Raw genomic sequence first — 14,424 nt, 5'->3', positions numbered from 1 at the left:
TTCCAGGAGAAAGTTGTGCTGATTTAGCTTTCTTGAGATTTTAAATGATTTTTTTCACAGCAGTGCAAAAAATACTCAGATTCATACTTCAGTTGATAGCAGGCTTTGCTGTGTCTTACACTGCTTGAGGTCAGATTTAAACCCAAATAAACCATTCTTCTGATATGTTTATAAAACATATCATATAAAAGCTAGGTGGTGGTGATATAGTAGCAATAGTTAAAAAAACAATTCTGAAAAAAGCTTTGCAGAATGGCTTGCAAGATGTTCATGAAACTGATGTAAAAAGTAACTTCAGTAGGGTATAATATCTGTCAGTGGAAAAAGCTTTCCCTAAAGGTACAGCAAAGCTGGCAAAGCAGAAAAACCATTTCTGAGAAAACACTTGTGACATAGATTGTAATTTTGGTAAACAAGCATCTCAGACCTGGCTGGTTTAGCACAATGAATGCAAGTAAATAGGCAAGATTTTCAAGGAAGTTAGATTACATTGCAAAAAGAACAGTGGCAGTTGTGCAGGTACATACTTTTTACCAAAAGTAGGCCTATGCTGGAAGTAGCCAAAACTTGCTAATTGAACAGTATTTAAATTTTCAAGCAAATTGTTAATTTCTAACTGATAGGATGATGTTTTCGTCAGAGTAGTGGATGCTGCAAGGAAAGAGTCATGGGGAAACAGAGAGAGAGGGTAGAATTGGCTTCATCATTTCATGGTGACTAAATAGAAAACTGGATAAAAAGTTTTAGGCTCAATGTATGTAAATGCATCAGTACATTGCTGCTGCATGCCAACTGAAGCCATGGCCCACTGTTACAAAGTAAAATGTTTTAGCAAACTGAATGAAGTTAATTTCTTCCTTGTTAAAAATCAGCAAATGCTGATGATGTACAGCCTGTGGAAAAACCAAAAGGTGATTTCCCTATCAAGATGCTGGTGGCTGCCTAAACATTCTAGAGCTAATAAGCTGCACCAGGAAGTACCACATTTATAATCCATTCCGGCTGTTATATTAAAGGGATCTGAGAAAGCAGATTACCAAATTCCTCTGAATTTCAAGCAATGTATAACCTTTATTTCCTTAGCTCCCAATATCTGTCACGCTGCTGAGGCATGGTGAGAATGGATAATATTTAGCACTCTACTTCCTCAACCCTTGCTAATAGGGATTTGGCTTGTCATTCCCAGCTCTCCTAATCATCTTCCATTCGGTATTACTGTGGTGAAACCCCCTACGCATCAGCTGGGATTCAGCCTCCTTTGTCCACTTGTTACGTTGCCCAATGAGCACTTTTATGCCTTCCCCATGCTGCTCCACTCGCTAGGGGCAGCTCCTTGAAAACATCCTTGAAACTGCCCCATTACTCCACTGAGAAGTTTCCTGTGCCCTTCTGCCTATGAGCGGCTGACAGTATCTGCGTTATAACTTACCTATTGTGGTAGGAGCAACATCTTTTTATTTCTTGTTATTCTCCTGTCTGCCTCTGTCCATGGGCAGGCTCTTGTCTCGTACTTGGAGGGCAAGCCTTTGAAGCAGGGCTTTCTATTTTCACTGTACTTGTATGCTACATATCATGGAGAGGTCCTGTCCTGACCTGGGTTTGTAGTCCCACCTAAATGTAAATAATAGTTATGCCATTACAGCTAGTTGTCCCTTAGATAAGCTTACATGTACACACTGCACTTGACCTGCAGCACAGCTGCATGTGCCAGCCCACATGCATTTATGGTACACAGTGCCTGTGCCCTCCTGGGAAGGGATGGGAGTGATGGCATGGGGTTGATCCCAGCACCACTGTGGGAGGGTGAGCATGAAGGTGTCTGCAGCACAGACATCTCAGTCTGGCCAAGGCTTGCTCTGACTGTGTCCCAGCAGTGTAACGGGAAAAGAAGGTTGGGCTTAAGCATAATACCATGCCGCTGGGTGAAAGGCAATGCAGATGTAGTCATGCTTTCTAAAACACTTACTAATTTTTATTCTGTGTTTGCAATCCTGTGTATTATTTGTCCTGGTTTTGCTGTTTGATGCTGAACTTGAAAATGAGATCTGATCTCCTTGGGAGTTTTCCTGTTAAATATCTTTAAATAAAGGAATAATGTGTTGTGTAGTTTCCTCCCTGGACACTTCTAGGAAGAGCAAGCTATCATCTACCTAGTACCTCAGCAATGCAAGTTGGCTGAAATCTGCCCCATGTCCCTCATTTTGTGGACTGTGCAAAGTGTCATTTTGCCAGCCTGGTTAAATCAATTGAGAGCTTCCCATCCAAAGATTGTCACTGCAAATCCTGTGAGAGCTCGGCTGGCTCTTCGCAATGTATTGAGGTTCCCTGAGCCATCCCTTGAGCCTGTTGAGCAATCATGTTATTTTCTTCAATGAAATGTTCAGGAAGAAGTGTGTTCATGAATAAAAGCCTGACATTTCAACATCTGCATCTGGAAGGAAATGCAGCCTGGGTAGTCATCATTTGGTTGTGAAAGGCACACTCATTTAAATCGTGTGCTCTCCATGTTCAGAAGGGGCCCACTGGGCATGATTCAAGGCCTGCTGGAACAAAGAGGAGTTTCTTTATTGACTCAGTGGGCTTTGGATTAGACCCTAAATTGACAGGAGGAACAGAGACTGAATTACCATTCTCCAGAGTGTTTGGGAATGCTGCACAGTGGTTAGATTTTTGTGCTGCCAAAATAAAATTGCCACTGCTGAAGAAAGCTGAAAGGTTTGTGGAATAAAATCTTCAGGGAGAGCTGTCAGTCTTACAGGTGTGGATAGGTGAATGCGGTATAAGTTAAACCTTCTTTTCCAGAGTCTTCTTAAGATGCACCGTGTACATTTTACGACAGCCAGACCCACAGGAGAAATTACTAAAGAGAAAGATAAGCTTATATTCCTTAATGGTTTAATTTCTGGTGCAACCAAATCAAAACATTTTAGAGGTGAGGGGAGGCATTCGTTAATTAACGATAAAGAACCTTTGTCTTGCCCATAGGAATCTGATGAGTACACCGCAATTGGGAGCAAGACATAAAATGTGTTTTATTTGGTCCCATTTACTCCAGCAGTACATTTTCAGGGAAAGCATGAGTTTTATGCATCTTCTTCACATTATTTGGCTTGCACTGCCCTCAGGCGGTGCATTTGAGCTATGCCACCAGAGTCCTAATGGTAAGGTGCACCAGAGCAGTTTGTGAAGGGAATTAATTGAAGTCAAGCTATTGCAGTTAGGCTCCTGTGCCAAATGCTCCCAGCTGAGCTACCTCAGTACATGTACTGTGATACGTTCAGAACAGATGGATTTTGCTGAACAGCCCTTGATACCACAACACATGAGAATCTCATCAATTTTCATGCATGATATCTTCACCCCATGCATGCTGTTCCATGTGCACTTCCCAGAGGGGGTGACACATTCACAGAAGGTCCTGCAGGGGTCTTGCAACAGAGAGGAAGTTTGAAACTCACATTTCCCAAGCTCCAGGGCTGTGCCCCAAACATGGGAACATCTCTTCAGAGTAGTTTGTGATACTATACCTACACTGTGCATACTATGCACACCACAAAGCTCTTTTCTCATGATTTCCAAACACTGAGCATCCAGCAGCTGCAAAGGAAGAGTTTTTGTTTGGTTGGGCAATACTTATGAGTGCTGAAGATGGATGAATCCCTCGAGACAGTGTATTTGATTTGTGCTGTGACAAAAAGCACATGTATAATGCAGTCTCCTTTAAGCAGTGCTACTTGCACATCTTTCTTGAATTTATTGCTGGTAATTATAACTATTGCTTCAGCCAGTAATTATCTTCTGTTTAAAACTTTTCAGGAGAAGCAGAGATTGAGAGCGATGATGATGATGACTACGATGATGACTGTAAAAAGTCGTCGATGGATGAAGTAAGGGGGTAGATATGGTGATGGGTTGGTTCCAGCAGTTGTGGGTTGGCTTGTGTTACCAAGAGTGGGACTACCATCTAGTGGAGAAAGGGGGGCAGAGCACTGGGAAACACACCAAGTTTTTGAAGTTGGTTGTTAATTGGTTTGGAAGCACATCTTTGCTTTGTTTATTTATATTTTCATTTACTGAAGAATAAGAATTAATAGCACCATAGGTGATCTGGTTTAGACAACTGCTTTTGGTGTATTTAGCATTGTTGGAAATAAAACTTGACATCAGTAACTTAGAGCTATATTTATTATTTATCCAATGGTATTGATAAATGTGCTCAGCGCTACGCATGTGTAAAGGTAATGCAGTCCCTTCCCTAGGAGCCACGTAAAAAGAATGAATACAGCAGCAGCTTAATTAAACACTTAAATTTTACAGCAAATTTTCTTCTTTACTGTGTGATGCCCCTGATGTGAGGCATTGACTTCACTAAGCCAGGATCAGTGAAAGATATCACGGCTGATAGAAAAACTGGGCTTTGGTATTTGTGGCCTCTGATGGCCACCATAGACAGCAGCATTTTCCTTTCTCTGTCCTAGGGTACTGCTGGAAGTGAGGCTATGGCCACAGAAGAGATGTCTAATCTGGTGAACTACATTCAGCCTGTGAAGTTTGAATCATTTGAAGTATCAAAAAGTAAGCTAAGCTAAGCATGAGCAACATCTTATACTGAAAATTACCTAGCAAGTGTTTGGAAGAAAGTTCTGGAGAAACGCTGCTTGGCTTCCTTGCTGTTAGACATAGGCACACAGACAGAAAATGTTCCCTTGGTATCCAGCCAAATAAATCCATATTTATTTGAAACCTGTATTAGTCTAAATATCAAACTTCATCACCAGTAAACATGCTGCCATTCCAAAAACATTTTTGAAAATGTTGTACTTAGATTGTCTTTGTTGTCCATGACTGAAGAGTAACTTAACCAGTTTGAGAAAGGTGGTCATAAATATTCCTCTGGATTGAGCAAGTGCTTTATATTTTGCCTCTGCTACTTTTTTAGAGGATTCAGTATAAACAGAATCTGCCCTTCCCCATGTGCAAATTGACTCTTTCCTGCCTCTGCCTATCATATAGAAAAGGCCATAATTTCATCCCCTGCTGGCTTTTACGGAAGATGCTTGCTATTAATGCACTCAGTGGCATCCTTAGTAAACACTGCACCATCTTCTTCCTTTCTTGGTGCAGAACCCCCTACTGTTTGCCTGCCCTTTTTCACTTTGTTTTGACAGGTTTCAATATGCTCTTGGAGCTTTTTAGTTAAAGAACTGTATAGCATTTTAATTTATTATGGATTTGTGGGGGCCTTGGCAGAGGATAGGTAATTGGTGCCTAAGTCCATATCTGAATACAAGATTTTACATTTACTTGTGATGAATAATAAACATATAGAAAGTTATCTACCTGTTCATTTATACGTGGGTATTTATACAGACATACACACAAGCATTCACAAACTCATGTAGAGAGCTATGCCTGTTCCCTATAGTAGTGTCCCTTTGGATGTTTATAATCTCCTCTAGCTCTAATGAGAATTGGAAGAACACAGAGGGAAGGAGATATTCCTTCTGGAAAGGAAGCCATGTGAATCCTAGCAGGACAAGTTGATGCAGCTGTTATAAAATGGTCATGTGTAGTTTTCGTCTGTTCACATGCCTGTGCCTTTCTGAGTTTTGTCTTTTGTAAAGAACTGCGGATGTCCAGATTTTTTATCCTAAGTCTTGATGTGACCTTTGATCAATCATACTGTTTCTGTGAACTCATAATGTTAAGGAATTAATATTTCTGGTGTTTGTGTCAAAAAAATCATAATGTGGTAAATGTGGCTAGTTAGTTAAAGCAGTGGCCTTACGTGGTAAATGGTGCTGGCTGGTTAAAGCAATGGGCACTACAGCATGACTGGTGGGTTCTGGTCTTAGTCCTGGCCTGGACTCACTGCTGGACCTTCATTAAATTCAGCAAAGATGAGCTGAATAAAGGAGGAGTTAGATGAGGATTTTTTTTTAATTTGCTGCCTGCCCAGTTGTTGCCCAGATTTTATTTTTGTTCACCTGACTTAATTTCCCTAAGTGTAGAGCTCCATACTTGTGTTTTATACAGTTTCATTATTTCAGTGTTACAATATTTTTCTGATTTAGTATTTTCTAATTCAGAATTTGTTTTGATTTGTGGTCCTGGCCTCTATGGTGATGATAACAATACCTCACTGCTTCTATCATTCACACATTTTAAAAGTGTGTTTTCTGGTCTTGCATCCAGCTTATTAACAGAAATATTGAATAGCACTGGATCTGTAACAGTCCTCGGATTGCCCTTACTAGATATGTTCCCTCTCTCTGACAGCAAGTAGCTGTAACTATATTTTTTCAAGTTTTTCATACGTTTTTTCAATCAGCTGTTTGTCCACTCCATAGTAACTTCCTCCTGATAAGATAGCACCATGTAATGTATCATGAGAGAGAAATGGCTCTCCTGCACAGTCTTTTCTTCAAAGGGCAGGTTTCTTAATTCTCTCCAGATGCTACAAGGAAATAATTGTTCTTATTTTAATTAGGAGTTTGGTTAAGCCCTGGACGTTTAGTAACCAAATCATTTAACAGCTACCAGTTCTGGTTTCCTACAGATGCTCTACTTTAAGATAAGGCTGAGAGATACAGTATATTACTACAACAAATTCTAACACCTATATTCTAAATGGAATAAAACCACTATATATGTGTGTTGCTAGTGCTATCCCATTAGTAAAGGGGAAGGATGGAATAAGAATAATCTCAGTGCCTTTATAAGGAGCTGAGATGGAGCTGAGCTCGCTGGAACAGAGTCTGGAGAAAGGGAGGATATTACTTGTTGGAAAGGAAGAGGAGTGGTAGGAGAGCATCCTCTAGGAAACAGCAGGAATCTTTTGCCATTAGGCAATAACAGCTATGAATAATGGCAGTAACATGATGGTTGCTAATTAGAAATAGGGACAGGCCATAATAAAGTCTGAGTCCCAGCTCTCCTAGAGGGAGAGAATCACTTTTGGAACACCATGGTCATCCTCTGACTCTTCAGTATACGCTGAGAATAGTTTGTAGTTCACAGGCTGGCAGCACATTTTCCTCTCACGTTGGCCAAATAATCTAGCTCCTCATTTCTTTGGATCAGCTGTTTCCTTTTTGGCGTCCTGTAAGGAAAGCTCCCACCTGTTTCTGTCCTGTTTCTCTCTGCAAGACAAGTGCTTTTGTTCAGTTTTATGCCTCTCCTGCAGCTTCGCAGTTTGACTTCAAGGAGCTGGCCAGGCTGGCCTCCTGGCCATCCCTGGATTACTGCAGCACAATTACTTCTAAAACTGGATGAGGGCAAGCCTTTTCTCTGCCTTATTGTTTGCTTTTGATAAAGTGGTGAGGCTAGAGAGTTCATGTTTCAACACAGGCACTGTTTCCCTCATTTCTAAAGGGAGCGCTGCTGTGATATCTAATGGCTATAACCTCCCAGCACGGTGGCCCCTTCTAGGCAATCTACATAGCTGATGGTGATGAAATGGGAAGCTGTTATTTTACAGGAATCCTTACCTTCTGTACAAAAGTGTAAAGGAAAAAATACTGAAGCTAGAAGGGTCTTGACTTAGACTCTCTGCTACAGCATGTCACATGGGTACATTCAAAGGCTGTGCACACATCAGGCAAAGGTGAGTAACAAATGAAACACAAATGAATGTTTAGTCCTACAGAGTTAAAAGCTTAGGAGGAGCCTTTCACCACTGTCAGGTCAGAAATTTTGACGAAATTAAAGAGGTCATAGAAGCTCCATATTAGTTCAGGGTGAGGTCTGACGACCTGCTGAGACACAAGAGTGTATGTTCAGGCTTGATTAGATAGCAATGTTTCCATGACTGTTTGAGACAGATGTGACCTTACCCTGACATACTAAAGATAACAAGAACTGCTGTAGGCACAGCTAGCACACTGCTTAGTTTAATCTGATACGGACATTAGTTATTATAGCTTCAAATTGGCTCAAAGCCCTTGCATCTGTCTGCAAACACAATCTAGAGATCCAGCAGGGCCCTCTGAGTTCCCCACAAAAGCTGCTACAATACCTCTGCGTCACACCTGTGAGCTTTGGGCTCTACCTCTCAAATATATCAACATGGTATTTTGCAAACAAACATGAGAGATCTCTGCCCGTGCCCTGACTTTCTGTTGCCTGCAGCTGGTACAGTAGCAATCTCAGGCAGTACCAATGCCCTTAATTTGGGCAGTGCTAATGTGAGTTCAGATGGAGCTCTTGAGTACGTGCAGAGTGAGCTTACTGCTGTCAGCAAACGACTGTGTATGTAAATTCTTTGAGATCAAAGTGAAATGAGCTGGTGAATAGTAGATGGGATAAGGGGACTGAGACTAAACCTGTTGTTTGTAGCTCATGTATCGCATATGATTTCATGCTCTAATGTGTCACATTTTATTTCCCCTTTAAACTTTCAGAACGCAACAAAAGTTTTGAAATGTCTTCCTTTGTGGAAACCAAAGGGCTTGAGCAACTTACGAAGTCTCCTGTGGAATTTGTGGAGTATCCTTGACTTTCAGAAAGTTGCTTTCTTAGCCTTTCTATATCTGAGATCTGTCACAGGGCTTTATTGAAATTTAGAGACAGGAGCTGGGGAAATAGGGAACCCAAATAAAATTTGTAGATTTGACTGTCTTCCTAGATGAATTAATTGGCCTGAGTTCTGATGAGCTAATTTAAAAGCTGGCATGAGTCCTTGTGCTGTGGGCTAGGACTAGAGGGAATAGGCATAAACTACATATTGAAGACCTAATACTTTGTATTCTCATTGTTAAATTTATCGTCCTGTATGAGGTGGTATGAGTTATGGTGAGCAAATTGTCAGAATGTGGCCGACTTGGTTTTTTGCAAAGTGATATGAGAAAGTTTACTTTCCCATCATACATCTAGTTCTAAGAGCACTGAGCTGTTTCATTACCACGCAATTCTTTTTTTTTTTAAATAACTTTTAAAGAAAAGCTAAGGAGCATTCTGTTTAGACCTTTTGATGTTTCTCAATATCTCTCATCGTGCCTGCAGTTAAGAATGAATGGTCAAGATAAAATAGTGCCTTAAAGAAGATTAATGGAAAGCTATTTCCACAGATAACCTGCAGCATGTTCTCATCTCTGAGATTTGTAGACTCAACTGTAAGAAGTGTACACTCATCATTTCTCTCTGTATGTGGAGGCCAATTCTAATGCTTATTCCAGAAAAGCACTTTTTAACCAAGCACCTCTTCCCGCTCCAGAGGAAGATTTGCTGTTTACAGTTAATTGGCCTCTATAAATGCTATCTTAGGAAAATCCCAAATTAGTAACCATAATGATAAATGAAATTTTATGAATGCTATGTTTTTTATGCATATGCCTGTGCTATTTCCTTGCTTATTCTGAGTACTCTGTACAGGAACAAACAGCACCTTTAATTACCCTGTATTTCTCATATCTCCTACAAAACTGTGGACCTCTGGAAGCATTATGGTTGCAGGAATCAAATAAGGAACCCACTGCCATTCTGTAAAGAACCTGCATTTAAATATTGCAGTTGCACCTCTTTGCAAAGTGATTTTTGTCATATGTACTATATCTTAACTACTCACCATTTAGATACAACAAAATGCAGCTAAGCCGAATTTACCCAAAGGGAACACGTGTAGATTCTTCGAACTACATGCCACAAGTCTTTTGGAATGCCGGCTGCCAAATGGTTGCTCTTAATTTTCAAACTGTAGGTAAGTTATGCTGGTCTCTAGATTTTGTAAGCTGTACATTTCCACTTCTCTGATACAGTTTCTCATTCGTAGGTAGGAAAGGCTTTATGTATCAAAAGATGTCTAGTGACTGAATGATACTACAAAGCAGTTAATGAATATCTTTAAGAGGTGTGGGGTTTTTTTTTAACTAGGAATATTCATAATTATCATGCTGTTGCTAGTATAATAGGCATACATGATGCACTCCATATTGTTATCATTTGTAAGTGGTTACCACTGAGCAGCATTTCAGATCTGGCAGGGATTTTTTCCCTCTGTCTTCCAAAATCTCATTGTGTCAAGACATAAGGGACTTAGATAGCAAATTCCACTTTAAAAGTGAGGTTTTAAGAAACAAAGACATTTGGGCTCCTAGATGCACAAGTCACTTTTGAAATAGAAATGTGTTGTCTTCCAAGGCTACGTCTGTTCTAAGACATACAAATATTTCCATCTACTGCATACCAGAACATATCCTGGTCATGTTCTGCCTCTGGGCATATGGTACCATGGTATCATTCCCTTTTTCCTTTCCAGTTGTGCCCATGAACATACCACCTTTTCATGGAAAGCAAAACCCCACACAGGCTGGGAGTCTGCAGAGTAATAAAAACCTCTTTGGGCCAGTTTCAACCAAGTAGCAGGCACCCGGTGTCTGATGTTAGAAGGGGTTGGAAACATAAGTACTCTGCTGGGTTGGGTACAACAGTACAATCAGTACAATACTGGGGTACTCAAAACCTAAGTGTCAAGGCTTCTTTTAAAATTTGAGAATGTTTTCTATTGAGTAGTCTCTGAAAAGTGTTACAGATGTCTTTTTCTTGTCAAAAGAATCCAAGAGGGGGCTGCAATCACAACTGAAGCCTCTAAAGCAACAGTGTGCCATAAATAGCTGTTTACATTACAGTCAGTTTGAAATTACAGTAATTGTTATTATTTTATTGCTTTTTAAATTATTATCTATCCAGAACATAATTCTTATCAATATTTTTAACACCTAGATTTGTCTATGCAAATAAACATGGGAATGTACGAGTACAATGGCAAAAGTGGATACAGGTTAAAGCCAGAATTCATGAGAAGACCAGACAAACACTTTGATCCATTTACTGAAAGTATAGTGGATGGAATAGTAGCTAACACCTTGTCTGTCAAGGTATGTACGCAGCTGGTGAAAATGCTCTCATAACAATGTCAGAGCATAGCTATATTTCTGCTGTGCAGTGGCCTAGCAAATGACTATACTAAGTCAAGAAAATAAAATGCATTTCATTTCATGGAGTGATATTTCATTTTTAAATACTGCCTCACACTTCATATTGTAGGATAAATAAATGTATTTTTATTGTACGTATTCTTTTCCATAGAAGTAATTGGGAAGTTAATGGATTTAAGAGTAGTTTGGCTGTGGTTTTAGTAACATTTAAAACATGCTGTTATGAAGTAGTAGGTTGGACTGGAATAGCTAGAATGCTACACTGTTTAGTATATATAAATTTTCTGGTTCTCTAAGTTCTGCAGTAGAACTGTGGAACCATAAATGTCAGCTGCAATTCATTGCCAACTTGCTTTTCTTCGTTCCTTTGTAAGGACCTCTGATGATGTTCAACGATTGCCAGGAATCTGCAAATGAGAACTACTTGTATGAATGTTTAGAGGGATAGATTGCATTGGCTATGACAGGATCAATGATTTATACTTGGTATATGTCTAGTTATAAAAACATAAACTTTCTGAAATCCTGTTATTCCTTTAATGGACTTGTCCATTACAACAGCATCAGTATTAAAGAATCCACCTGCAAAATTTCCTCCTGTTTTCATTGAGAGAAAACAACTATTTCCTCTCAGACTGGAGACACAAGCGTAGCAGAGCAGTGCTGTGAGGGATATGAATAAAGTAATAATCTGATGACATGCATCGGTAAAAAAAGATGACTGTGTGGGAATGACCTTGGTAGTGACCTGTAATCATGGAAGCTTTCAGCTCCTCCTGTGGGTTTAGAGACATTTTGTTGTGCTATTTTAGTAAATGGAGGTGGAAGTCATTCAATAGCTATTAGGAGGTGCACAGCATTTTTAACAGGAATGAGCATCCAGGAGTCATGAAACAGCTGTCAGAAGTCAGCTGCTTCTGCCTGCTTGGTGAAGACTCTGCTGATTATAATGTCAATGCCCATACAAGATACAGCTGAGAAAGAATTAAGATTTGCTTTAGGCAAGCCTCAATTTGTTAAGGTACAGTGGCACTGCTACGTATTCCTGTACATTTTCAGTTTTCTGAAGTAATTGCAGGCCTTTCTTTAACCTTTTAAAGCTGAGAGTTGTTTCCTGTTAAAAATAAGAACTAGAAGAGACCAGCTACTTTATAGTTGTTCTTGTTTTCATAGTGAAACTCCTGACCCTCTGTGAAGAGCCTTTATTAGAATACCAACTTTTTAGCTTGTTTTATCCCTTGCAGTTAAAAGCATATGTAGTTTCTCTGCTGCTTATACCTCTTTTCTTCCGGCATTTTTTGAACCTGTTGTTGAAACTGGATAGAAATTAGAGTTCTCAAAGATACCGTGTTGTGGAAAGAGGCAGCCAGATTGAGGGTGAGATCCAAACAAGTATTCCTGCTGAGGGAAGGGCAGCAGCATGATCTCAACCACATTATCGCTCATAGGGGAATTCAGGACCACAGAGTCACAGGAAACCAGGCCTCATAAGTTGTTTTTCTTTGTCTGCAATATTAAACAGTGTTTTTTTGTTTATTGTGGTTTTGGGTTTGTTTTGCTTTATTTTAAATGCATACTATCTGATCATTAATGAGAATTATCCACCTGCATTTCAGCCACTCATTTCCTAATCCACCAAAGTGGTCTCTAGTGATCCTCCTTTGTTTTGGTTTTAGATAATTTCAGGTCAGTTTCTTTCTGATAAAAAAGTTGGTACCTATGTGGAAGTCGACATGTTTGGCCTGCCTGTGGATACAAGAAGAAAAGCTTTGAAGACCAAGACCTCTCAAGGCAATGCAGTTAATCCTGTCTGGGAAGAGGAAGCCATAGTGTTTAAGAAGGTCAGTGTAACACTTGCTTCCCAAATGTGCATTGTGCTTGTTTTATCACTGTCCAGCAGGGTAATTCCGTGGCTTACTGAACTTTTGCATTTGTTAGAAAGAAGAAAAAGGGATTCTGAATAGTTATTTCTTGAACTGTTTATTATTAACCAGTTTTGGTGTAATTTTGCTGCTCTAGTTGTGCCAGCTCCTACTAAAATAAACGAGTTTAAAGTCACCTTGATTGTTTCACTGACACAGCTGGAAGCAGCAGACATGTCAGTAGACTCATCTGCATGGCACGGTGCAGTGCCATGCTATGAATGAGCAAGCGCAGATCCCAGCAGCAGTTTAGCTGAATTACCATGGCATTTTGCCTTGGCTGAACAGCCCTCCTGTTAACCTGTGAGCAAGACGATGTGAATACAGCTGTAACAATCTGGCTGTCCAAGCTAGCACATTCAAAGCAATCTGTTATCTCTCCTTAGCACTAGATTGTGCTATATAAATACAACCTAGGGGGTGAAACCCCATAAATCCCATCCTCTCGAAATGAGACGTAGGCTCCTGAGTTACTCATGCAATTTGAACAATATTACTCAGACTTAATTCTCTAAACTTTGAGGGAGTAGAAAATATCGAGCATGTTTTCGGATTGTGCAGCGTTAATGTCTTACTGTGCTTCATAATACGCTTGCAGTCTGTTTTTTAACAGAATCCCTGGGTTTTGCTTATTGGGCACTGCGTTTAAGTGGATCCTGAGTCCAGGTGTTTGTAAAACAACTTCTTTCATATTTCTCTCAGCAAATGTAGTTCACAGAGATGTTTATACAATTGGTACTTGCAGCCCCGCTTTCTAGGGAGTACAGCGCTTTTCCCTGAATATTTGGCCTTCTGAATGACTTTCCTTTGGCAGCCTGCCAGAGCTTAAGTTTAGAAACATCACTAGCATTTTTCTTCTGTAATGAACTTCTAATTAGTGTACTTCATTTCTCTATTTAGTTAACAGTTGTGCCTGACTGCCTCTGTGCTCAGAGAAGCATAAATTACTATTTTTAGTAATGTTGAAAATAAATTAGAGAAGCTCTTACTTTTGGATTGTTGCTTTTTTTTTTCCCCCTTTCATTGTCTAGATAAATTTTAGCATATGTTCTGAAAAAATGCATTTCTGTGCCCAGGTTAAAAATGTGTGTATTTCTATGTATATTTGCATTAAGTAAGAAAATTAATTAATTATGCTACACTTTTTTTTAAAGTAATATTAAAGATTCCTATTTTAGTAAGGTAGTTTAACATTTTCTGATTTCTTGTTTTCTTTTTTCACTGTTTGGCCTTCTTTCTTATGTAGTGCCAAGAAAACATCCAATGCTAGTAAATGTCCTGCCTGATTAAACCTCTTTAGCCCAGCCAGTGAATGTGCTGCAGCACTGGAAAATTCTACTGGGGTTGACATAGTTCATGTAATTCATACATTCACACTCTGCAAAACAGGTTGAGTTGCTTGTTGAGTTTTCAACACTAATATGCCTGTCAGTGACTTTTCTTAGAAGTAATCCCATTGGTACAAACAAAAGGAAAAAAACATGTAGGGCTGTGCGTAATAAGCAGGAAACAGAGTGGCATTCAAGAGTGATAGGAGTTCAGCTGCTATAGTCCCTTGTATCATATTG

At 39.7% G+C, this 14,424-nt stretch overlaps 1 protein-coding gene across 3 annotated transcripts in view; it reads left to right on the top strand.

Moving 5' to 3' along the window:
• PLCB1 (phospholipase C beta 1) overlaps positions 1-14,424 on the top strand; it is a 412,892-nt gene that overhangs the window by 312,001 nt on the left and 86,467 nt on the right. For all 3 annotated transcript variants that reach the window (XM_069787592.1, XM_069787594.1, XM_069787593.1), the window contains exons 15-20: positions 3,817-3,887; positions 4,479-4,575; positions 8,403-8,487; positions 9,573-9,697; positions 10,720-10,874; positions 12,611-12,775. In XM_069787592.1, the coding sequence (XP_069643693.1) occupies positions 3,817-3,887; positions 4,479-4,575; positions 8,403-8,487; positions 9,573-9,697; positions 10,720-10,874; positions 12,611-12,775 (698 nt within the window). The remainder of the gene's footprint in view (positions 1-3,816; positions 3,888-4,478; positions 4,576-8,402; positions 8,488-9,572; positions 9,698-10,719; positions 10,875-12,610; positions 12,776-14,424) is intronic.

This window comes from Haliaeetus albicilla, chromosome 7 (assembly GCF_947461875.1).
Source record: "Haliaeetus albicilla chromosome 7, bHalAlb1.1, whole genome shotgun sequence".
NCBI lineage: Eukaryota > Metazoa > Chordata > Aves > Accipitriformes > Accipitridae > Haliaeetus > Haliaeetus albicilla.
The sequence above is the reverse complement of the archived record's forward strand: the minus strand, read 5'-3'. Positions and strand labels throughout refer to the sequence as shown.